The 25,955-nt window shown below is 40.1% G+C and overlaps 1 protein-coding gene across 1 annotated transcript; it reads right to left on the minus strand.

Annotated features, from left to right (window-relative positions):
• Window positions 13,651–16,682, minus strand: LOC109227766 (protein FAR1-RELATED SEQUENCE 2-like). The gene is made up of 5 exons (XM_019392964.1): window positions 16,291–16,682; window positions 15,150–15,700; window positions 14,452–15,062; window positions 14,272–14,298; window positions 13,651–14,091 (listed from the first exon to the last, which is right to left on the minus strand). The coding sequence occupies exons 1-5, from the start codon at window positions 16,680–16,682 to the stop codon at window positions 13,651–13,653; spliced, it is 2,022 nt and encodes a 673-aa protein (XP_019248509.1).

Raw genomic sequence — 25,955 nt, forward strand, 5'->3', positions numbered from 1 at the left:
CCGAGGACGCGGTCGAGGCCGTGGTAGGGGCAGAGGTGTAGCCCACACAGCAGCTAGGGCAACACCTACAGATCCACCAACCGCCCTAGTTGAGGATCAGGTCCCAGTGGCGGAAGCTCCAGCAGTACCAGCTCAGGCACCGGCTGTGCCTATTGTCATCCCAAGCCTTCAGGAGGCCCTGGCCTAGATTCTATCACTATGCACTGGCCTAGCTCAGGCGGTCTTAGTTACTACAACCGCAACTACTTCTCAGGCCGGGGGAGGCACTCAGACTCCCGTCGCTCGCACACCTGAGCAGGTCGTGCAGGGACTTCAGACACCGGGGGCACCTCCAGCCCAGCCGGTTGCAGCTGCTCAGGGCTATGTAGCTCCTGTTACGCCAGAGGACAAGCAGTGCAGATTGGAGAAGTTTGGGAGACTTCAGCCTCCGACTTTCAGTGGTGCAAGGGGCGAGGATGCCCAGGGTTTCTTGGACAAGCGTTAGAGGATGCTTCGGACCGCGGGTATTTTGGAGACCAGTGGGGTCTTGTTCACTACTTTCGAGTTTTCAAGGGCTGCACTTAGATGGTGGGAGGCATACGAGAGGCGTAGGCCGGCTGACGTAGCGCCCCTTTCTTGGCAGCAGTTCTCCATTCTCTTCCTGGAGAAGTTTGTACCTGAGTCTCGTCGAGAGGAGCTGCGCAGGCAGTTCGAGCAGCTTCGTCAGGGTGACAAATCTGTTTCGCGGTATGAGATGCGGTTCTCCGAGTTGGTTCGTCATGCGGTGTGGTTAGTTCATACAGATCGAGAGAGGATCAGGAGGTTTATAGATGGCCTCGGTTATCGGCTTCCGTTGCATATGACCAGAGAGAGAGTGTCCGGTGCTACCTTCAATGAGGTTGTGGACATAGCTCGACAAATTGAGATAGTTCGTCATCAGGAGAGGTTCGAGAGGGAGGCTAAGAGGCCTCGTGGTCAGGGTGGATTCGGTGGTACTCATCATGGGGGCCAGTTTCAGCACGGCAGAGGCCGCCCATTCAGTCATGCTCAGTCAGCTCGCCTAGGTTATCGTGCGGCATCATCGGGCCATGGTTCTCACGGTTCTCATTAGGGTCATTCCTCACTCAGTGCCCTTCCAGCCTAGAGTTCATCCCGTGCTCCGTCAGTTCAGGGTTCTTCTATGCCAGGTTCTTCTGCTAGTCATCCCGGTGCTAGGGGTTCCCTTCAGTCCCCGACTCCAGTACCAGGGAGTTGTTATGAGTGTGGATAGTTGGGGCATATGTGGAGGCAGTGTCCTCGTCTTCTTGGAGGTTCATCTCAGTAGAGGAGTCAGCCATCAGCTTCAGTACCAGTTACTTCACCACCCGCCCAGCCAGCTAGGGGTGGAGGATAGTCAGCTAAGGGTCGCCCTAGAGGGGGAGGTTGATCAGGTGGTGGTCAGGCCCGTTTCTATGCACTTACAGCTAGACCCCATGCTATTGCTTCAGATGCTGTGATTACTGGTATCGTCTCGGTTTGTCACAGAGATGCCTCTATGTTATTTTATCCTGGCTCAACTTTTTGCTATGTGTCATCATATTTTGCTCGTTATTTGGACATGCCCCGTGAGTCTCTTATTTTATCTGTTCGTGTATCTACTCCGGTAGGCGATACTGTTGTTGTAGACCGTGTGTATCGGTCGTGTGTGGTGACTATTGGGGGTTTAGAGACCCGAGTGGACCTTCTTTTACTTTATATGGTCGATTTTGATGTGATATTGGGCATGGATTGGTTATCTCCGTGTCGTGCTACTTTGGATTGTCGTGCTAAGACAGTGACGTTAGCTATACCGGGTGTGCCACGGATCGAGTGGCGAGGTTCGACTAATTTGGTCCCCAGTAGGGTGATTTCATTTATGAAGGCCCAGCGTATGGTTGGGAAGGGTTGTCTTTCTTACTTAGCCTTCGTGAGGGATGTTAGTGCAGATACTCCTACCATTGATTTAGTTCCGGTAGTAAAGGACTTTCTGGATGTGTTTCCTGCAGACCTGCCGAGCATGCACCCGGACATGGATATTGATTTCGGTATTGATTTGGTGCCGGGCACTCAGCCCATTTCTATTCCTTCATATCGTATGGCACCCGTGGAGTTGAAGGAGTTGAAGGAGCAGGTTCAGGAACTCCTTGATAAGGGGTTCATTCGGCCTAGTGTGTCGTCGTGGGGTGCGCCTTTTCTATTTGTGAAGAAGAAGGATGGCACTATGAGGATGTGCATTGATTATAGGTAGTTGAACAAGGTCACGATCAAGAACAAGTATCCTTTGCCTCGTATTGATGATTTATTTGACCAGCTTCAGGGGGCGAGAGTGTTCTCCAAGGTTGATCTCCGTTCAGGGTATCACCAGTTGAAGATCAGGGACTCAGATATTCTTAAGACAGCTTTCAGGACCCGATATGGTCAATATGAGTTCCTTGTGATGTCTTTTGGGCTGACCAATGCCCCAGCAACGTTCATGCATTTGATGAACAGCGTGTTCCGGCCTTATCTCAACTCGTTCGTTATTATTTTCATTGATGATATTCTGGTATACTCGCGTAGTCAGGAGGAGCACGTGGAGCATTTAAGAGTTGTGTTGCAGAGATTGAGGGAGGAGAAGCTTTATGCAAAGTTCTCCAAGTGTGAGTTATGGCTCAATTCAGTGGCTTTCTTGGGGCACGTGGTGTCTAGCGAGGGTATTCAGGCTGATCCGAAGAAGATAGAGGCGGTTTAGAGTTGGCCCAGGCCGTCCTCAGCCATAGAGATTCGCAGCTTTCTTGGTTTGGCGGGTTATTACCGTCGGTTCGTTCAGGGAATTTCATCTATTGCATCACCCTTGACCAAGTTGACTCAAAAGGGTGCGCCTTTTATGTGGTCGGATGAGTGTGAGGCGAGCTTTCTGAAGCTCAAGACTGCCCTGACCAGAGCTCCAGTGTTAGTTTTGCCATCAGCTTCATGTTTATATACAGTGTATTGTGATGCTTCGAGAGTTGGTATCGGGTGTGTGTTGATGCAGGAGGGTAGAGTGATTGCTTATGCTTCTCGACAGTTGAAGCTCCATGAGAAGAACTATCCTGTTCATGATCTAGAGTTGGCTGCCATTGTTCACACGCTGAAGATTTGGAGGCATTATCTGTATGGCGTGTCTTGTGAGGTGTTTACTGATCATCGTAGCCTCCAGCACTTGTTCAAGCAGAAAATCTCAATATGAGGTAGCGGAGATGGTTGTAGCTGCTAATGGACTATGATATCACTATCATGTACCATCCGGGGAAGGCCAATGTAGTGGCCGATGCTTTGAGTAGGAAGGCGGTGAGTATGGGTAGATTGGCATATATCCCTGTTGGGGAGAGACCTCTTGTAGTTGATGTTCAGGTGTTGGCCAATCGGTTTGTGAGGTTGGATATTTCGGAGCCTAGTCGGGTCTTAGCTTGTGTGGTTTCTCGGTTTTCCTTGTTTGATCGCATTAGAGAGCGTCGGTATGATGATCCTCACTTACTTGTCCTTAAGGACAAAGTTCAGCATGACGATGCCAGAGATGTGACTATTGGTGATGATGGGGTGTTGAGGATGCAGGGCCGGATATGTGTGCCCAATGTGGATGGGCTTCGGGAGTTGATTCTAGAGGAGGCCCATAGCTCGAGGTATTCCATTCATCCAGGTGTCGCGAAGATGTATCAGGATCTGAGACAATATTACTGGCGGAGGAGAATGAAGAAGGATATTGTGGGATTTGTAGCTCGGTGTCTCAATTGTCAGCAGGTGAAAATGAGCATCAGAGACCGGGTGGCTTGCTTCAGCAGATGGATATTCCAGAGTGGAAGTGGGAGTGTATCACCATGGATTTTGTGGTTGGACTTCCACGGACTTTGATAAAGTTCGATGCTATTTGGGTGATTGTGGATCGGCTGACCAAGTCCGCGCACTTCAATCCTGTGTGTACTACCTATTCTTCATAGCGGTTGGCGGAGATCTATATCAGAGAGATTGTTCGTTTTCATGGTGTCCCAGTTTCCATCATCTCAGATAGAGGTACTCGGTTTACTTTGCAGTTTTGGAGAGCCGTGCAGAGAGAGTTGGGTACTCAGGTCGAGTTGAGCACAACTTTTCACCCTCAAACGTACGGGCAGTCCGAGCACACTATTCAGATATTGGAGGACATGTTGCGCACTTGTGTCATTGATTTTGGTGGTTCATGGGATCAGTTTCTACCGCTTGCGGAGTTTTCTTATAACAACAGTTATCAGTCGAGTATTCAGATGGCTCTATATGAGGCTTTGTATGGGAGACGGTGTAGATCTCTAGTTGGTTGGTTCGAGCCGGGCGAGGCTAGGCTATTGGGTATAGACTTAGTGCAGGATGCTTTGGACAAGGTGAAGGTGATTCAGGAGCGGCTACGTACAGCACAGTCGAGACAAAAGAGTTATGCTGACTGAAAGGTTCGTGATGTGTCCTATATGGTTGTGGAGAAGGTTCTATTGAAGGTTTCACCCATGAAGGGTGTTATGAGAATTGGGAAGAGAGGTTAATTGAGTCCTCGGTTCATTGGACCTTTTGAGGTGCTTCGGAGGATTAGGGAGGTGGCTTATGAGCTTGCTTTGCCACCCAGCTTGTCGAGTGTGCATCCGGTCTTTCATGTTTCTATGCTCCGGAAGTATATTGGCAATCCGTCTCATGTTTTGGATTTCAGCACGGTTCAGTTAGATGGTGATTTGACTTATGATGTGGAGCCAGTGGCTATTTTGGAGCGTCAGGTTGGAAAGTTGAGATCAAAGGATATCGCTTCGGTGAAAGTGCAGTGGAGAGGTCGGCCTATGGAGGAGGCTACCTGGGAGACCGAGCGCGAGATGCGGATTAGATATCCTCACCTATTTGAGGCTTCAGGTATGTTTCTTGACTCGTTCGTGGACGAACGTTTGTTTAAGAGGGGGAGGATGTAACGACCCGGCCGGTCATTTCATGAGTTACCGCCCCTTTTCCCCCATTTCTGCTTCTTTATGTCTTGTTCAGCCGTATTATGTGGTATCGTGTTGGTTAGTTTGGATTCAGAGTGGTTTTGTAGAGAAATGAGACACTTAATCTCTTTTGATTGAGCTTAAGTTGGAAAAGTCAACCGGATGTTGACTTATGAGAAAAAGAGCTCGTATGTAAATTCCGATGGTTCAGATAGCTTTGTTAGGTGATTTGAGACTTAGGAGCGTGATTGGAATATTTTTTGGAGGTCCGTAGTAGATTTAGGCTTGAATTGGCGAAATCGGAATTTTGGCGTTTTCCGGTTGATAGTGGAAATTTTGATATAGGGGTCGGAATGGAATTCCGCAAATTGGAGTAGGTCCGTTGTGTTATTTGTGACGTGTGTGCGAAATTTCAGGTTATTCGAGTGAGATTTGATAAACTTTATGATCGTTTGCGGAATTTGAAAGTTTCTAAGTTCTTAGGTTTGAATCCGAGGTTGATTTGATGTTTTGGCGTTGTTTTGAGTGTTCCAAAGGTTGGAACAAGTTTGAATGATGTTATGGGATGTGTTGGCATGTTTGGTTGAGGTCTCGAGGGCCTCAGGTGTGTTTCGGATGCTCAACGGGGCATTTTTGGACTTGAGGAGATAACAGGTTTTCTGGTATTCTGTTGCAGACATTTTGTTCTTCGCGATCGCGCAGAAGAGTCCGAGATCGCGTAGGCCTAGTTAGGAAGAGGTGAGATTTTTTCTACGCGATCGCAGAGGTTAGGACGCGATCGCGATTGGCGGTGAAGATGTAGTTCGCGAACGCGTGGTCAGGGTCGCGTTCGCGTAGAAGAGAAGGAGCTGGTGTAAAGTGGTAAGGTTGTTCTATGCGATCGCGTGGGAGAGGTCGCGATCGCGTGGGTTAGCAAAGGCAGTGCTTCGCGTTAGCGTGGAGGTTTGCGCGATCGCGTAGGGTTAAATGATGGCGGTCCAGTTTTGTGCTCCGCGATCGCGAGGCTGTTTCCGCGATCATGATGAAGGAAATTTAAATCCCTGGGCAGAATGTTTTAATAGGGGACTTCGCAATTTTTGGCCATATTTCACCATTGTTGAACGGTTTTGGAGCTTTTTGGGAGAGATTGAAAAGGGATTCGAAGGGAAACACTTGGAGGTAAGATTATTGAACCAAAAACTCGGTCCTATATTGATTTTCAATTGTTTAAACATGGAATTTATGGAAATTAGTGGTTAAAATTGGAGGTTTAGGCCTTGAAATTGGAGACTTGGATTTAAGGATTTGAGGGGTCTTTTGTGGTCGGATTTTGATGCTCTTGGTATGTATGAACTTGTGAGAGTGTAAGGATTCTAGTTTTTGTAATTTTTATCGAAATCCGAGACGTGGGCCCGGGGGTCGGGTTTGGCCAATTTTGGGATTTTCGACGTAATTTGAATATTTTCGCGTGGGTTTTGTTCCTTTAGCCCATTTTGATGTTATGATTCTGATTTTGGATAGATTCAGGGCGAGTTGAGACCGATTCAAGAGGCAAAGGCATCACGGGCTAGAGTTTTGACCGGATTGAGGTAAGTAATGATTGTAAATGTTGTCCTGATGGTATGGAACCTCGGATTTCACATAGTTGTGTTATTTTGAGGTGACGCACACGTTAGATGACGAGCGTGGGGTTGTGCACCGCTGGGGATTGTGACTTGGTCCATCCCGCACGACTATTATGTCGCGTATTTGATTGAAAACTGTTTGATATTATTGTGTTTTGAAAAATATTACTATGTTTGGGGCTGAATGCCGTGTTTGGGCCTTGTGCCGACTGTTTGGACCCTTAGGGGCTTTACTACTGTTTCCTCATTGTTTTTGATAATATTTACACTCAGTTATGCTATGCTTTCACTGATTTCATAACTCGGATTTCACTGGTCTACTCAGTATTCAAACAAGTACAGTTCGTGAATATAAATGTATACAATAATTGCTGGCACCCAATTTTGTCCATAGCTACTGAGCTACTATTATATCTAAAAGTCATAATAATATTTATAGCATTTTTAAAATACGACTACAAGTATTATTACCTTATTTTGCTATGTTACCCCATATATTATAATTTTCACCGCATAACTTGTTAATTTAATTTACCAATTTTAGATATTTAAAATATTATTTTAAGCACATTGAGATAGTTTCACAGAACAATATTTATTCTAGTATTCATTTCTCAATTCATGCATTTTTATTTGTCTAGTACTTATTAATTTACGTTTTTCTATTATTATTGTTATGGCATTTTAATTAAAATAGGAATTTTTACCTCCTTAGCAAAGGTTAACACCTTATTTATTTAAAATAAATACCATTTAAATAAATTATATTCTATTGATACCTTTTATGGTTTATAGCAAAATTTCTAATTTTGGTTATCTCCTACACTTAAGCCACTAAAGACGCTATGTTTTATTTTTCTCTCTCCCTTCTTAGAGTTTTCTCTCTCATAGTTACTGTTTTTCATACAACTTCTCAATACACGTTCATCCTCTCTCTATTTTGATACAATCTATTTTCTTTCTCATTCCCTGTAAACACGCTCAAAACCAGAGAAACCTCCTCACCCACACCGCTGCTTCCTCCTTCCCCAATCTCGACGTAAACCCTAATCTCCTCTAGATTTTACTCATTTGTTTCTATAATTAGTATGGTAAGTATTTAATTTTTTTGATTTTCGCTATTTTTGCTTATTCTCAACATTTCTACTCACTAAATTTTCTCTAATCAACAGTATCCAAGCGTATTTTCACAATGTCTGAGAATACACCCCGCAAGTTGATTACTAGAGGTATACCCACTAAAATTCTCAATTTCAATGGACCCTCTTTCTCCTTGCAAATCACTCAAGGGGAATTGGATGCAGGTTTAGCCAAAAATATGGCATTGGAGAAGAGAACAAAATCTCGACATGACAATTTCAAAGAAACCCAAGTCGAGAAATCATTGAAGGAAAAAAGATTTTCCATTGCAAAAAAGAGGAAAAAACATGTTTTTGAAGCTTCATCTATCAAGGGGAAGGAGGTTGAAGCAAGTAAAAGCTCGGATAAAAAGGTAATTTCTGATGTATTCATCTGTATTATTGATATATTCATCTGTATTTATATGTATAAACCTGTTGAATTCTCTGTTCAAAAAGGATATTCAATGTATTTTTGTACTTATAAAAATCAATGATACAGATATGTATATGTATTCTGATGTATTCTTATAGTTGTATTTATAATGATTTTCAAAGTTTCCATCACTGTTTTATTCTAATTGCAATGTCTTTATTTGTTGTATGTGTATGTATTATATTAGTACATATATTTCTATCACTGATATCTTACTCCAATTTATTTTTGCAGTCTGTATTTAGTTGTATTCATATGTATTCATGTCAGTTGTACTATGAAATATGTATTGTATTCAGTTGTATTTATATGTATTTATTCTTGTTAAATGCAGGGAATTAAGTTCTTTGTGAAAAAATAGCCTGTATTTGCACCGCATATCAGTGTATATACTAACACTGACATAGTCTCCGAGCTAAAAGAAAATCTTACTCCAGAGCAGTACAAACAACTGGGTAATACTTATTTTGGAAACCTTCAAATGAAGCGTTGTGAATTCCAACATCAACTCTTCAGATGCTTCATGGCTCTCCAGTTAGAAGGAAGTCCTGACAATGTATTTGCAATACACGTCAATGGTACTTCATTATCTTTCTCAATAAGGGAGTTTGCACTTGTGACTAGCCTCAAATGTGTTGGTAACCCTGCTGATTTTGAGTTCAATGAAAAGGTTCCTAACCGGATTATTGAGACTTACTTTGGAGGTGCCAATCCTGTCAAAAAGAAAGATTTGATGGAATGCTTTGTTGACAAGAATTGGGGTTACGACAACGATGGGGATGCCTTAAAGATAGCTGTGTTGTATTTAATACACACTTTCATTTTTTCATCCGAGAAGAACAGCATAACCATCCCATGGCTATATTTTGACTTGGTCGAGAGTGGGCGCTATTATGAATATCCATGGGGTATAAAAGCATTTGAAAGCCTGACAAAATCTATTAGCAAGAATATGGGTGCTCAGAAGAAGTACTACAGGATAGCTGGGATGCCTCTAGCTATGCAAGTGTGGTTTTATGAGTGCTGTTCAAATGTTGATCCCAAAATTGCACTCCGAGTTAATAACGTGGTCCCCAGAATACTCAATTGGAGATCCACCGGAAATCAGCCAAACTTTGCTTATCTGATGAACGGCATGTTGAATGACAAGGGAAACATGATAATTTACAATTTGTATCCTGGCTAGTTTACAATTTACTAATCATTAATGCTGCATATATTTGCATACAGTTATTGCTGCATACAAGTGCATACAGTTGAATACAGTTGCTGCTGCCTTCATTAGTACTGCTGCATATTTCATTAATTGAAACATGAATACAGTTGTTGCTGCCTTCATTAATACAGTTGAAAATAGTTGCATATAATTTACTAATCATTACTACTGCCTTCATTTGAATACACATTACATTTTGATTCCAGATTTGCATACATCCATTGTAGCAAGACTTTGATCGTTTTTCGTTTTTCAGATTCTTTACAAGGACATCCATCCAACCGATATAGAGCTTGCCGTTATTCAGATTCCTCCAGTAGGCGTTGCTGTTGAGAACAGTCCTACTCCTACTCATTCAGACAAGTGGGCAGAGGATTCGGATGACTTTTCTCCTACACCTGATCTCCAGTGTAAGAAGAAACATGCTGCAAGTGTTGGTCCATCTTCATCACCGCCCCATAAAAAGCGCAAGGAACAGATTATTCATCACTCAAATACAGAGAATCAATCCAAGATTCCTCCTGTTGGTGTATCTGAAATTGCACAAAATGTTTTGCATCACAATCAGCTGGCAGATTCCAAAAATGATGAAGTATCTTCTTTGAGGAAAGACCTAAATTCATTCAAAGAATACGTGAATTTTTTATCCACACATTAAACATTACAATTTAGTGCTTAATATTCGTATATTTTTGGCGCACTTTTCTAATTATTTCTGTCTTGCTAAGGTTGTGGGCGAGTTTAAGTCTCTGAGATCATTGATCAATGATAACTTTAAGATGCTTTCTGACCATCTTCAAGACAATCAGCAAAAAGAAAGCTTACACTAGAGAAAGGAAACCACAGGGAGATGTCATGATGGTATTGAAATGCCATATGATACCAACTTGCAAGATATTCCAAAAGGTCACAAAGAGACTGATACAGTTGTCGGCGATAATGTTGAGGTTTAATATTTTTTAACCTCTTTAGTATATGTTTATATCTCCTGTTTGCTCTTATTCGGATTAATCATATATAAAACAATTTTGTAACATTGTGAAATACAAGTATATACAGAATAATTCAGGATTTTTAATTATCTTAATCCTATATGTATTTGTATTTTTCTGACTTTATTTCTACATAATTATTGTGCTCTTCGCATGTTGTATCTACATGTATTCATATATATTACAACATGATACTTGTATTCATTTAAGCTTCCTCTATATAGTAATGTTATAACTTTCAGTTAGATGCATTTAAATTCTACCCAAAATATGTAATGTATTTATATGTATTCAGATGTATTCTTAATATGTTGTCCAATGTATTTAAATTCTCCACGTAAATACAGCCTCAGCAAAATACAAATTTAAGATCAAATATGTATTGTATTTATATGTATTTAACTGTATTCATACAGTCAGTTACTACACTAACATTGATGCATACGTCTAACAGAATACAGTGGTTAATGCTCTTTGTGTGGAGTCAAGAGTTGAGGGGAATACTACATCAGAGGTGCCGTGCAACATACCACCTATAGGCCAAGAGGGTGTATCTACAGATTACTATGTATCTCAATTTGAGCTGGACGAAAAGTTTCTTCCTAGTCAAATTCCAGAAACTAGAATTGTGATACACAACAGTGCAAAAAAAGTTGAATCAACCCCAGTACCATCTCATAGGAATCGACGACCAAGTAGATGGTATTCTTCGCCTTACGAGTCTAACTTCGACTCCGCAGGTTAGTATTTTATAAACTAATGATTCATTTCCCCATGGTTTTTATAATTAAAAGTCTTTATTCATGAATTCAATGTACAACAGGTACCTCAGTAAAGTTGACCCCCATTTTTGAAAAAAGACATCCCTTTGAGGATGATTCAATAACAGGGCCGCATCTTACATTAATCATTCAGGAATACGACAAATGGGTTCGTGATGGTCTTCTCGCTAGACATGAACAGAAGTGAGTTTTTTCCCAGTATGTCTATTACGTATTTATATTTTTAAAAATGGATATAATGTTTTTTATCTCATACTTGTAGAAGTAATTTGGAAGACCATTACAAGAAGAACAAGTCAACACTTCATATATCATTGGATTTTGGAGTTGATCAAGTCAATTCAAAAAATTGGTTTTATCTTCTATCGTTTGACGATAAACTATGGGATGATAATGTAAGTTTTACCCCTCCCAACTCCACTATAATTTATTTTTTTAGTATTGGTTTGTCTAATTGTATAATTCACAAATTGAGCTCTCACACAAATTTGTCTTACATTACTTTTATGTAATCAATTGTACTCAGATGTATCTTATACATCTGCTGTATTTAATTGTATTCAGATGTATTTTAACATTACTCAGTAGTTGTAAATAGTATTTAACTGAATTTGTATGATGCATTTAATGGCATCATTATTCTTGAATAACTGCTGTATTTTGTTGTATTCAGATGTATTTTAAAAGTTCTCAGTATGTTGTAACTAATAGATGTATTTCAGTACTATGTATTTAATTGCCTCATTAATCTTGAATAACAACATGTATTTAAATGTATTCATATGTATTTTAACATTACTCGGTAGTTGTAAATAACAGATGTATTTAACTGAATATCTATGATGTATTTAATGGCCTCTTTATTCTTGAATATCTGCTGTATTTAAGTGTATTCAGATGTATTTTACTGTATTCAGATGTATTATTCTTGAATCTGTGCGATGTATTTAACTGAGTTTTCACTTACCATTTTCAGTTTCTTTTTCTTAATTTGATTAATTGCACTAACACTATGTCATTAAATTTGTGTACAGCATATTGACGTCATATTCTACTATTTGAGAAAGAAGGGAAAGTACAACCAAACAAGCAACTTCAAGTACAACTGTTGATTGTATATTCAAGACAAGAATCGCTGAAATCTTCGACAGGTATGCTGATACGATAGTAATACAAATATAGCCAAAGATGAGGATGTGGTATGTGAGTACATAAGGGGCTACAGATTGATAGCTAATATATCTTGGCATACTGTTGACAATGTCTTGATACCAGTCAACTTGAAGGACAAACTACACTGGATATTGGCTGTTGTCTCATTCAAGGAGAGATGTATCAAAGTGTATGGCTCGTACAGATCTGCAGGTCATGATGCCTATGTAGCTTCTGAGATAGATAAGCTAGCTAAGCTTGTACCTCTGTATCTATCAATCAGTGGCTTTTACAGAGATAGTCAAGGCATAGATTGGTCTACTTACTCAGCATACACTGACAAGTCACATATTGATCCCTTTGAAGTTGTTTTCATATCAAATATGCCTCAACAAAAAGCTGGGAGCATGTATGTATTCAATCATCATTCTTGTATCATTTTAAAACTCTAATTGTATGAATTATTTTTAATTGTTTCAATCAACATTTTTCAGGGATTGTGGGGTGCATGTTCCGGCATACGCAGAGTTTCTGAGCACTCTTGGTGAGATTTCACAAACAACATTTGATTCTAATCTACTCCGTCAAAGATGTGGTGCTCTCCTCTGGGACTATGCTATGCGGAAGATAGACGCTGATGCCATATGTGAGAATGAAGCACCCTCAAAGATTGCTAGGCAAATCACGGAGTCAGATTCAAAGTTACAGATAGTCTTAGAGTAGCTTTAGGTGAATGTAGTTTTAGGTGAATACTGTTTTTTTGAATATCTTTTTGACAGAAGATGGTATTTAGCTAGAAAAACCAATGTTCTAATCACTTTATGAACAGTGTTCATGTATGACAATTGCACCTTTTCAATCTATGTTTCATTGTTTTGTTCATAAGTACTCATGCTTAATCTATAGTTTCTACTCGTATGTATCTTACAGGATATATTCATACTTATTAAACAGGGCGTATAAATGTGTATTAATATTCAGTCACTTGGCTTATATATCAAAGTCAGCAACTGTATGCTTCAGGTTTATACGTATGTACTCAACTTGATGTATGTATTTATTGAAATTGTTATTGAATGTATATGTTGACAAGGTTGTATTCGAATGTATTCAACACGATACTTACTCAGGTTATATGTATTTATTGAAATTGTTATATTATAGCTGAGTATATAGTTGTATTTCAATGTATTTTGATTAGTTATGTATATACAACTCAGGCACTGTCTATAATAAATTGGCTAAGTATATGTTGACAAGGTTGTATTCGAATGTATTCAACAGAATACTACAACTAAATGTATCCAGAATCTATTCACGAAAGGCATTTTAAAATTTATTACTTCACAATGTCATCAGAAGTAATGACAAATCGTTGGAGCACTAATACATGTCAGAGTGTTAACTAAATCCTACGTGGAGCATTTCTACACGTTCGCTTGTTATGTCCTCCCTGCCCACATATGCTACATGAATGTTGATTTTTCGGCTGCAGCAATTCACTGAAAGATTTATCGCGCTTCTTCTTTGGCCTTCCAGGAGGTCTTTTCCATTTGGGTGGTAATACAACTTCCTCTGCAATGATGGTATATTCCAGTCATTTCTGTCCGTTAGCGGGTACACAGGCACATCGTATGTCATTACAACAGAATTTGGTTTGTAATACTTAGAGCAATAATCTTCTGGCATTAGAAACTTGCTCTTCAATACAACCCAAGCATGTGGGCATGATAATTCATCAACTTGGAACCTCCCACAAACGCATTTTCTCTCTAACAGGCAGACGTTGTAATGCCTCCCTCCATCGTTAATCGTATATAAGTATTCAGTCGATGGTACCACCTACATTTAAACATAGACCTATAAGTTTTGAGCACACATAAATGAATTTCTTTATGTATAATGCTGAACTATTCAGTTAAATACAACTGAAATGTTTGAATACAGAAGAATACATCATATATGTAGACCGACAGACTATAAACTATAATTACGTCTTAGCTTATGAATACAATGACATACATCAAAGATCTGCTTAACTTTAGGCAGCTGAAAAGAAACAAAAACATTATAAGGCTACTGCATGACAATACAACTGAATACGTCTATCTAAAAAATTCTGTATAAGTTATTTCAGAAAACAATTAAGCTATCTAAAAAAAAGCTTAATATATGATACAGTGACATTAAAATAAAACTTACAGTCATGCGTGTAGACATTGCCTCATTCAAAGTCAGCATCTCCTGGTATTTTTTTCCAAGCGTTGTGTATGTCTGTGTAGCTTCTTTGCGGTTACTGCAATTCCAACGTCCAAACATCTTCCTAACTTCTTCGAGGAAGTTGTATATTGGCAATTCCCTTGTTGACACTAGTGCGGCATTTATTGACTCAGCAATATTTGACGTCATAGTCCATCCCCTGTTAACAGGTGCATACAACCTAGCCCACTTTTCGTATCCAGCTAACTCCAAGTATTGTTTCTCCCTAATATCTACCTTCTCCACCTTCTCCGTCAGACTGTCAAATTCAGCTTGTGTGTATGCTTTTGCCATCGAGAAGTATATCTCGCTCAACTTTGCATGGCTCTTTTTGAATTTCTTATATACGTTGTTCCATTGATGCCATATACAGGCAAAATGCGGTACATCTGGATACACTCTCGATACAGATTTAATGATACTCTCATTTCTATCTGAAACGATGCACATATTTTCCCTGTCACCGTATGCTATCTTGAATTGCTCAAAGAACCACGTCCAAGCAGCATCGTTCTCTGAATCAATAACACCATATGCTAGTGGCAATATATGACCTGTAAAGACAATTGAATACATATTTTTAAAACATGTATTTCAATCTTTAAAATATTAACAAAATTTATTATAATTCACGTACTCACCTGCACCATCCAACGTGCTTGCCGAGACGAATGTTCCGGTGTAGTAAGATTTTAGGTGACTTCCATCCACAACAACAATGTGTCTACAATGATCAAACCCCTTTATAAAGGCATACAAAGATATATACACATACATGAACTCATTTTTGGGCGATTTTACCATTATGATGTGTGAACCTGGATATGTCATATCCATTGTATATAAGTATCCTGGTAATTTTTTGTATAAATCAGCCGATTCACCTCTCAAAAAATTTATTGCCTTTTCTTTTGCCCGCCACGCCAACATGTAGCTATAATCTACACCTAAATCTGATTTCACATCATCAATAATATCCTTTGGGGTGTATTTCCTCTTATGATTAGTAAGCTTAGGCCTAATCATACCACCTATAAGGCTGCTACTTGCCTGTCGCTGCTCATACACCTTGTCCTTCAGCGGACATATATGGTTATCAATGAACTCTCTCACTTTGAATAGTTCTGATTTATTAATGCTCGAAGCCTTAAACATCCATTCACAATCTTCTGACATACATAATAATGTATAGCTGCAAAGAATTTATCATCATACATATGATTAGCATAAATGTTTACCAAAAATGCACTCGTATACACATGAATACATTCTGACATCTATATATATAAATTATTATACAACTGAATAAAATTATAGTTATATGCATTTATACAATAAATACAACTGAATACAATTATAGTTATATGCATACACTTAAATACAAACAGTAAACAAAATAGAAAAATAATTAGAGCCACTGTAATGTAATTATACCAGTAAAATACATATGAATACATGTATTTAAAGACCATAAACAAACAGATGTTAAATACATCAGTGAAGATCAAGTGAAAATCCACAAATACGCATAAATACATCAACTTATAACTTACAACTCCAACCAGTAAACAAAATAGGAAAATAATTAGAGCCACTGTAATGTAATTATACCAGTAAAATACATATGAATACATGTATTTAAAGACCATAAACAAACGATGTTAAACACATCAGTGAAGATCAAGTGAAAATCCACAAATACGCATAAATATATCAACGTATAACTTACAACTCCAACCAATAATTCAATATACAAAAAAAAAAAATTAAATACACTCAAACCTGACAGCATTAGACCTATCAACTCGGAATTCAAACCTTTGAGATATAGCATAATTCTCCATCACCTCTTTCAATGTAGCCTTATCCTTATATACTTGTCCAACCATAACCTCCCTTTGATTAGTTTTTGAAATTATCAAATCCTTGTCCAGTTCAAACACCCCAATTGCTTCTCCTGAATTGACAAAATCTAGAGCAAGCGTATCATCTGTACCTGAATCATACCTTTGAAGTGATTCGTCTATTTGCACAATATCGCCTTGAATTAAACTACCACCGGATACAAGTTCTTTTTCAATCGTTGTTATGCACAAAGGATACATCCCGAATTCTCTGTTCTCTTTTTTCAACTCTACATATACCCTGTAACCCACGTCATTGTGTATTTCCATTGGCGTGCTATTCCCTTCTGCTTTGTATTGAATTTTAATGGACTTTGAGCTCAAATCTATGCCCAGTTGATTAGAAATTGATGCAATCAAATCATTATACGACGCATACTCCTTTATCAGTATTTCCTCAATTGAAAATTGACGTAATTGCTCTCATCGTTCCACTTTCCAGAATGACGCAACAACACTGTTAAACTTGCCATATGTATAATTGAATTATACCGTATTTTGTATACAATTCTATCAATCGCACTTTTCCGTGGTTGAAAAGAGAACTGGGTATAGAGAAAAGGGAGAACTCAAATTCCAGATGTTGCTCTTGATTTCGCTATTTTTCTTGTTGAATCGTGAATGGAGGAATACAGATTAATGGGTAATAGTTTGTGTTAGTTGAATTAAATTAGGAGAATATCAGGTGAATTGATTTCCTTTCCGTTTTAAACAAGTTCAACCTTCCATATTTTACGCGAAATATGTTACTGTATTCACGATATGGCCGCGTGAATACATTCAAATACATCTCAAGCTTAGTTGGAATTCCCTGATTCACGCCTATTTTTGCTATTGTATTAATGAATACAATAGCTTAAATACATCAAATACATCTTATAACCACATAAAAGGTATCTATAATACATAATATAGCAAAAGGTATCTATAAATGGCTAATTACACCTAAAAAATAGTACTTTATGAAAATTTTTCATTAAAATAGTATCTATTTCCATTTAGCCCACCAATCCAACCGAAAGGCACTCCAATTTTGAGTGTGAATCTTCCAATTAAATTCCACAAAATACTCACCCATAGTTGAGAAAAATCTTTCCTTCTTTTGGGCAAATATTACTCTTTTCGTGATCTAGTAGTTTTTTCCTTTTTCTCACATCCTCTACCAACGACTCTTTTCCCTTCCCCAAATATTTATATCCTCTTTCTCAATCTTTATATAAACAAGTTATACCCTAGGGGAGGAGAGAAACACATACGGACAGAAAGCTTCTGTGACATTTCTTCCAATTAAATTCCTTTTTTTTTTTTTCTATTTGTTTTCACGCTTCGAGGGTGAGCTTTCCTACTTAAAGCTTCTGTGGACATTTCTTGTGTGATTATTTATTGGCAATTTGATTATTTCCTTAACGGGTGTAGTCCTTTGCTTACATGTCTTGTCTGGTTAATTTTCGTTAAGAATTCTGCCCCTACTTTTTTTTATCGATTTAGTTTTGTTTATGAGAGTATATCGTGAACTTTAATTGGTCTCTTGTTTGCAGTTTATTTTTAGCAAAATGATCTAAGCATGCCTTACTTCTAAGTTTCAGCTTCAATAACTTGTAAATTGCTTTTTCTCATTCCTTAACAATTTGAGTGATATAATATCATCTTGTGTCTCAATTGTATTCTTTGAAATCTAATTTTAGTTTCGGAAGTTTGGAAAAACAAGTTTGAAATCAAGTTGCGCGTATAATACGTTAGACATAACTTCAGACCTCATTTATTTCTTTATTTATTTTTAACGGAACCCATTGAAATTATTTAAGGAGCTCCACGTAAGTTAGTATTTATTTCTTTGGAATTTTTTTGAAGTATATATAGTGATATTTTGAAAGGGAAAAAGAAAAGGAAAAGGAACTTAGATGATTTTTAAGCAAGACTTGAACTGTTTTTTATTTGGTAAAATTAGAAATGGTAGTTTGTCATATTATCTGACCTTCATGCTAATATGTGTTAATGATCTTTGACGGATCTAGCTCAATGCCGCGGCGGCTGACGATGAATCCTAGTAGCTTTTCGGCAGGGACTTCGAAAGCATATTTTGCAGGGTTCAATTTCAGGTTATACTTTCGTAGTCGGTCAAAAAACTTTCTCAAATCTACTGTGTGATCCGGTATTTTCTTAGAAGCACGTACACTTCTATTTCCTAATGTATCATATCATGAAAGAGGGTAGTCATGGCCCTCATATAGGTTGCCTCGGCGTTCTTCAAATCGAACGACATCATCTTGTAACAGTATACCCCCCATGGAATAATGATGATTGTTTTCTCTGCATTATTTTCATCCAACTAGATCTGGTGGTATCCTGCGAAACAATCAACAAAGGATTGGAGTTCATGCTTAGCACAGTTGTCGATCAAATGTTTATCCTTAGGACTTGCTCTTCTGAATCGCTTCATTCTTCTGAATCGCTCTCACTGTGTTGCGTTGTCTCATTACATGTCACAATTATAGATTTAATAGGACAGGAACTAGTTCTTCTAAAAAGAATGCAGAGATAATAATATAAATAAATGAAAACTAATGATACATTGATTATAACTTTAAACTGTCAGACAAACACGATTCGACGTCTCTAGTATTTATTTAAAAACAAAATACTTAAATGTCTTATATGCCAAAAAACAAATTTAAGATCAAATCATGCTAGTTCTGCCAAAGCTACCTCGATGCTCGGCAAGCCTGGGATGGTGCGGCGGTCTAGTTCCTGAGAACAGCTCCATCTCCAACCATCTGGATGGTAAGGTCTTCCTCCTCCTCCCCCAATATCACATTGCAATCCACATCTTCCTCGTTCAGAAACAAGCTCCTCATGTCAGCTAGAACTCATATTCTTTAGAACCCAAAATCACGCCGACCATGCGAAATGTCTGGTGCAGCGGTGGTATCGGTTTAGACAATGGGTAAGGGAAGTCATGCCACGGTGATGACCAATCCTCATATTCTTGCACTGTATATTCATACCCGAGACCAAAGGTTTTGCCTTGAGTACGTGGTCATATTGGTTCTGGTATCCCTTGAAGCTTGGGACCAAGATCTTTGCCCCGCTCATACCCCAACCAAAAGCAGCATGCTTAGCACCTTGTTGCTCCACTATCGTTCTCTCTCGACTGTATTTATCTGCTCGATACTGTAGAACGTTTCTCCTCCCAACTTCCTTTTATTTTCCACTATTGGTACGTTCTGGTTTGTATAAATAGGATTGTTCTTGTCTCCATGAATAACTACCTCCTGATGGTTCCACTCGAACTTCACGGCCTGATGCAATGTAGAAGCAAATGCCCCAGCCATGTGTATACACGGTCGTCCCAACAACGGGTTGTAGGTGGCAGAGATATCTAACACCTAGAACTCGACATTAAACATGGTCGGGCCTATCTTCAAACCAAGGTCAATCTCTCCAATTGTAGCTCTTTAGGACCCATCAAATGCTTTCACGTTCATGCTTCCCAATTGTATCTCTGGTATACCTATGCCCAAACTTTTCAAGGTAGTCAAAGGGCATATGTTCAGACTCGAACCCACACCAACCAAGACTCGAGCAATGAACTTGTCTTCATACTGCACGGTGATGTGCAATGCCTTGTTATGACTCAAACGATCCGGTGGCAACTTATCTTCATGGAAGCTGATCTTGTGTGTCTCCAGCACCTGTCCCACCATATTTTCCATCTCTCTACTAGTGATGCCAACAGGTACATAGGCTTCGATTAACACCTTTATCAAGGCGTTCTTGTGCGCGTCTGAGTTTTGCAACAGTGACAAGATGGATATTTGAGCAAGAGTTTTGTTTAGGTGATCAACTACAGAATACTGCTTCGCTTGTACCTTTTTTCAAAGATCATCAGTACCTGTTTCCACAACAGGTGGTTTTGACGCGGTTTCCTTACTTGTTCCTCCCTGAGCAAGGTTTTTCGGCGTGTAGACCCAGCCTGTTATAGTCATTCCCTGATCGACACCCATTTCTTCCATCTTGGATTTCCCTTTCCTTCTTGCTTCTACCACATAATCCTACGGAACAACATCAGATTGGTAGGATGGCAATAGAATGTCACGACCCAAACCGAAGGGCCGCGACGAGCATCCGGTGCCTAACTTCACCGAGTATCAACGTAACATATCCTCCTTATCATACTATCATGGAGAAATGATATGGAAAGGTCGTCGTGAGATAACCATAATTAAACATAAGAGAAAACTCGACATAGGAAGACCTAACATGGTACACAACTTATACATGTGACATATGGGCCAATAAGACCGAAATGACCATTTGTTGTCACGACCCAGATTTCCCACCCTCGGGAGTCGTGATGGCGCCTACTAGTGAAAGCTAGGCAAGCCAATCAATTGAACTATTTACCTTGTTTCCATTTTAAAATTCGTTAACAGTTATAAATCAACAGTAAATAATCAACAAAATTTAACAAGCGGAAGATTTAATTTCAAGTTTTAATAATACTGCTAATAGCATTTCATAACAAATCTACCCAAGACTGGTGTCACAACTTCACAAACTTTCTAAGATTACTACAAATAAAGGTCTGGAAGAAATAATACAACACTGTTTCTGGAAATACAAGAAGGAAACAGGAATAATAGATAGAAGGAGACGCTAAGGCCTGCGGACGCCTGCATGACTACCTTGGGTCGCCTGATGAACAAGAAGCAGCAATCTCACTGCGGTCCGAAATCTACAGCACTGGGATCTGCACAAAAGAGTGCAGAGTGTAGTATCAGCACAACCGACCCCATGTGCTTGTAAGTGCCTAGCCTAACCTCGGCGAAGTAGTGACGAGGCTAGGACCAGACTACCAAATAAACTTGTGCAGTTAAATCATATACAACGGAAGTAGAAGCAGATGATTACAACTAAAGTTGGGCGGGGGAAACATGCTGCGGGGAGTAACAGGTAACAACAGAATAACAGTAGAAAAATGTAAGGAACGCCATAAATCAAATACCGGCAAAACATAAGGAAATAAGAAACAAGTACACATGTAATACTGATGCAGGCGTGCAACCCGATCCCATTTCATATAATACCGTTGGAGGCTTGCAACCCGCTCCCATTTCATATAATTACCGTTGCAGGCGTGCAACCCGCTCCCATTTCATATTTCAACACCAATCGTAAAAGAGTCTCAGCAAGGAAAACAATAATATAACAATAACATCCCGGCAAGGGAACAATAATATAACAACAACATCCTGGCAAGGGAACAGTAATATATCACCAACATCCCGGCAAGGGAACAATAATGATAATCCTCATATGAAGCACGAATAAACCACAACAGAGTCATAACAATTACAATACAAGACTCACGGGCATGCTTGACACTGACGTATAGATACTCGTCACCATGCCTATATGTCGTACTCCACAGCTAACACATAGCAATTAAGACACAACTCCTAATCCCTCAAGCTAAGGTTAGACCAAACACTTACCTCAATGCCATGAACACAATTGAAGCCTCAACTATCGCTTTATCTCTTGATTCCACCACCAACATGCTCGTATCTAGCCACAAGTTACTTAATTATATCAATAAATGCTAAATGAAACAATTCTAATGCATGGAAATAAGTTTTCTAAAGTTTTTCCCAAAAAGTCAAAAATCGGCCCCGGGCCCGCTTGGTCCAAACCCGAAATTCGGACTAAAACCCAATTACCCATTCAACCCCGGGCCCGAATATATAATTTGTTTTGGAATCCAACCTAAATTTGAGGTCTAAATCCCCAAATTTCAATATTCTTAGGTTTTTCCCAAAATTCCCAATTCCACCATGAAAACCTAGATTCTAGGATGAAATCTTGTAAAAAGAAGTTAAGGAGTAAAGAAAATGAGTTAGAAATCACTTACTAATGTTTTGGAGAAGAAAGTGTGTTTGCAAAATCGCCTCTTATGTTTTTGGGGTTTTGAAAAATGAAAAATAACTAAAAATCCCGTTTAAATATACCGGAGCTCACAATGTTGACTGCAGTGACATGCTTTAGTGTTTTGGCCATAACTTTCTCTACAGATATCCAAATTGTGATTTCTTTATCTTTATGGAAACTAGACACAGAGATCTACAACTTTTGTTTTCGAATCATCTCAAATTTTCTTGTAGATCAAAAGATATAGGCTTCCGAAGCCAGACCAGTGAACCTGCAGATTCTTCCTCACCGCGGACCGCACAAAATTGAGTGCGGCCGCAGGGTCCCTCCACCGCGGACTGCACAAAATACTTTGCGGCCTCAAAGTCCCCTTCCGCGGTCGCACAAAATCATTGCGGACCGCACAGGCAGGTTCAGAGATCTGCAACTTCTCTCAACCTGCAACAGCTATGTTTTTAAGTCTAAAACATCCCGCAACCTATCCGAAACTCACCCAAGCCCTCGGGACTCCAAACCAAATATGCATACTAACTCTAAAACATCATATGGACCTACTCGTACGATCACATCATCAAAATAACATGTAAAACCATGAATTAAACCTTAAAACTCATTATTTTCATCAAGAAGACTTAAAGTTCATAACTCTTGAACCGGAAGTCCATTTCACGTCAAATAAACTCCATTTTTCACCAAATTTCACAGTTATCATTTAAATACTATAACAAGTTTGTACAGGGCTCCGGAACCAAAATAGGGGCCTGATACCAATGATTTCAAACATTAATTCTTTTCTTCATTTCTTAGACAATTCAGCAAAACAATTTCTCTCTAAAATTGATTTCTAAGGCTTGGGACCTCGGAATTCATTTTCGGGCATACGCCCAAGTCCCATATTTTACTGCGGACCTCCCGGGATCGTCGAAACACGGATCCGGGTCTGTTTTCTAGAAATGTTGACCAAAGTCAACTATAATTAAATTTTAACTCTAGAAATTTCTATTTCTCATATTTTCACATAGAAGGCTTTCCGGATATAGGTCCGGACCCCGCATGCAAATTGAGGTGAGGTAAAAAGGAGGTTTGTAGGCCTCGGAACACTGAATGTGTTTCTAAAACAAGTTATGACCTTTTGGGTCATCACATCCTCTACCTCTAAAACAACCGTTCGTCCTCGAACGGGCATAAGAAGGGCACCTGAGTCGGGAAAAAGATAGGGATAACGGCTCCGCATATCGGACTCGGTCTCCCAGGTCGATGCCTCAGCAGGCTGACCTCTCCACTGAACACGAACAGAAGGGAAAATCTTCGATCTCAACTGACGAACCTGCCGTTCTAGAATAGCTACCGGCTCCTCCTCATATGACAAGTCCTTGTCCAACTGGACAGTGCTGAAGTCTAACACGTGGGATGGATCGCCGTGATACTTCTGAAGCATGGACACATAAAACACTGGATGCACGACTGATAAGCTCGGCGGCAATGCAAGTCTTTAAGCCACCTCCCCCACTCGATCAAGAATCTCTAACGGGCCAATGAACCTAGGGCTAAGCTTGCCCCTCTTCCCAAATCTCATCACGCCCTTCATAGGCAACACCCGAAGCAATACCCGCTCACCAACCATGAATGCCAAATCACGAACCTTACGATCGGCATAACTCTTTTGCCTTGACCGAGCTGTACGAAGCCTATCCTGAATGATCCTGACCTTGTCCAAGGCATCCTGCACCAGATCCGTACCCAACAACCGAGCCTCTCCCGGCTCAAACCATCCAACCGGAGACCGACACTGCCTACCATATAAAGCCTTATAAGGTGCCATCTGAATACTCGACTGGTAGCTGTTGTTGTAGGCAAACTCCGCTAAAGGAAAAAACTGATCCCACGAGCCCCCAAAGTTAATAACGCAAGCTCGGAGCATATCCTCCAAAATCTGAATAGTCCGATCGGACTGCCCGTTCATCTGAGGATGAAACGCTGTGCTCAACTTAACCCGTGTGCCCATCTCCCGCTGAACTGCTCTCCAGAAATGTGAGGTATACTGCGTACCTCGGTCAGAAATGATAGACACGAGCACACTATGAAGGCGAACAATCTCCAGAATATAGATCTTAGCTAACCTCTCGAAAGAATAAGAGACTGCTACAGGAATAAAATGCGCTGACTTTGTCAGCCTATCAACAATAACCCACACTGCATCAAACTTCCTCTGAGTCCGTGGGAGTCTAACAACGAAGTCCATAGTGATACGCTCCCACTTCCACTCAGGAATCTCAATCTTTTGGAACAAACCACCAGGCCTCTGATGCTCGTACTTAACCCGCTGACAATTCAAACACCGAGCCACATATGCAACAATGTCCTTCTTCATTCTCCTCCACCAATAATGCTGCCGCAAATCCTGGCATATCTTGGTGGCGCCCGGATGAATAGAGTACCGGGAACTATGGGCCTCCTGTAAATCAACTCCCGGAGCCCATCCACATTAGGCACACAACTCAACCCTGCAGCCTCAAAACTCCATCATCTCCTAATGTAACATGCTTGGCACCTCCGTGTTGCACTGTGTCTCTAAGGACACACAAATGAAGATCATCATACTGGCGATCTCAGATACGCTCCAATAAAGAAGAGCGAGCAACTGTGCAAGCTAATACACGGCTGGGCTCAGAAACATCCAACCTCACGAACTGATTGACCAAAGCCTGAACATCCAAAGCAAGCGGTCTCTTACCGACCGGAATGTACACAAGACTGCTCATACTAGCTGACTTCCTACTCAAAGCATCGGTCACCACATTGGCCTTTCCCGGGTGATATAAGATGGTGATATCATAGTCTTTTAAAAGCTCCAACCACCTTCTTAGCCTCAAGTTTAGCTCCTTCTGCTTGAACAAGTATTGCGAACTCTTGTGATCCGTGAACACCTCATATGCCACTCCATACAGATAATGCCTCCAAATCTTCAACGCGTGAACAATGGCCGCTAACTCTAAATCATGGACTGGATGGTTCTTCTCATGAATCTTTAACTGACGCAAAGCATAAGCAATGACCTTGCCATCCTGCATCAATACCGCACCAAGTCCAATACGGGATGCATCACAATAAATTGTATATGGCCCTGAACCTATAGGCAAAACCAACACTAGCGCCGTAGTCAAAGCTGTCTTGAGCTTCTAAAAGCTCGCCTCACACTCGTTCGACCACCTAAACTGAGCACCCTTCTGGGTCAACCTGGTCATCAGGGCTGCAATAGATGAAAACCCCTCCACAAAGCGACGATAATAGCATGCCAACCCCAAGAAACTCTGTATCTCTGTAGCCGATATGGGTCGAGGCCAGTTCTTGACTGCCTCTATCTTCTTTGGATCTACCTGAATACCCTCTGCTGATACCACATGACCTAAGAATGCAACTGAACTCAACCAGAACTCACACTTCGAGAACTTAGCATACAACTGACTATTCCTCAGAGTCTGAAGAACCACTCTCAGATGCTGCTCATGCTCCTCCCGGCTGCGGGTATAAACCAAAATATCATCAATAAAGACTATCACGAACGAATCTAAGTAAGTCCTGAACACTCGGTTCATCAAATCCATGAAAGTTGCT

Source organism: Nicotiana attenuata, chromosome 6, assembly GCF_001879085.1.
Source record: "Nicotiana attenuata strain UT chromosome 6, NIATTr2, whole genome shotgun sequence".
In the NCBI taxonomy this organism is placed as follows: Eukaryota; Viridiplantae; Streptophyta; class Magnoliopsida; order Solanales; family Solanaceae; genus Nicotiana; species Nicotiana attenuata.

What these genes read in the sequence shown, in the direction of transcription:
- LOC109227766 (XM_019392964.1), bottom strand. Translation starts at nt 16,682, where the DNA reads ATGGAAATACACAATGACGTGGGTTACAGGGTATATGTAGAGTTGAAA. An exon ending in GATAGGTCTAATGCTGTCAG is followed by an intron (nt 15,701 to 16,290) that starts GTTTGAGTGTAT and finishes AATTCTTTGCAG; the next exon opens with CTATACATTATTATGTATGT. An exon ending in AAGCACGTTGGATGGTGCAG is followed by an intron (nt 15,063 to 15,149) that starts GTGAGTACGTGA and finishes TTGTCTTTACAG; the next exon opens with GTCATATATTGCCACTAGCA.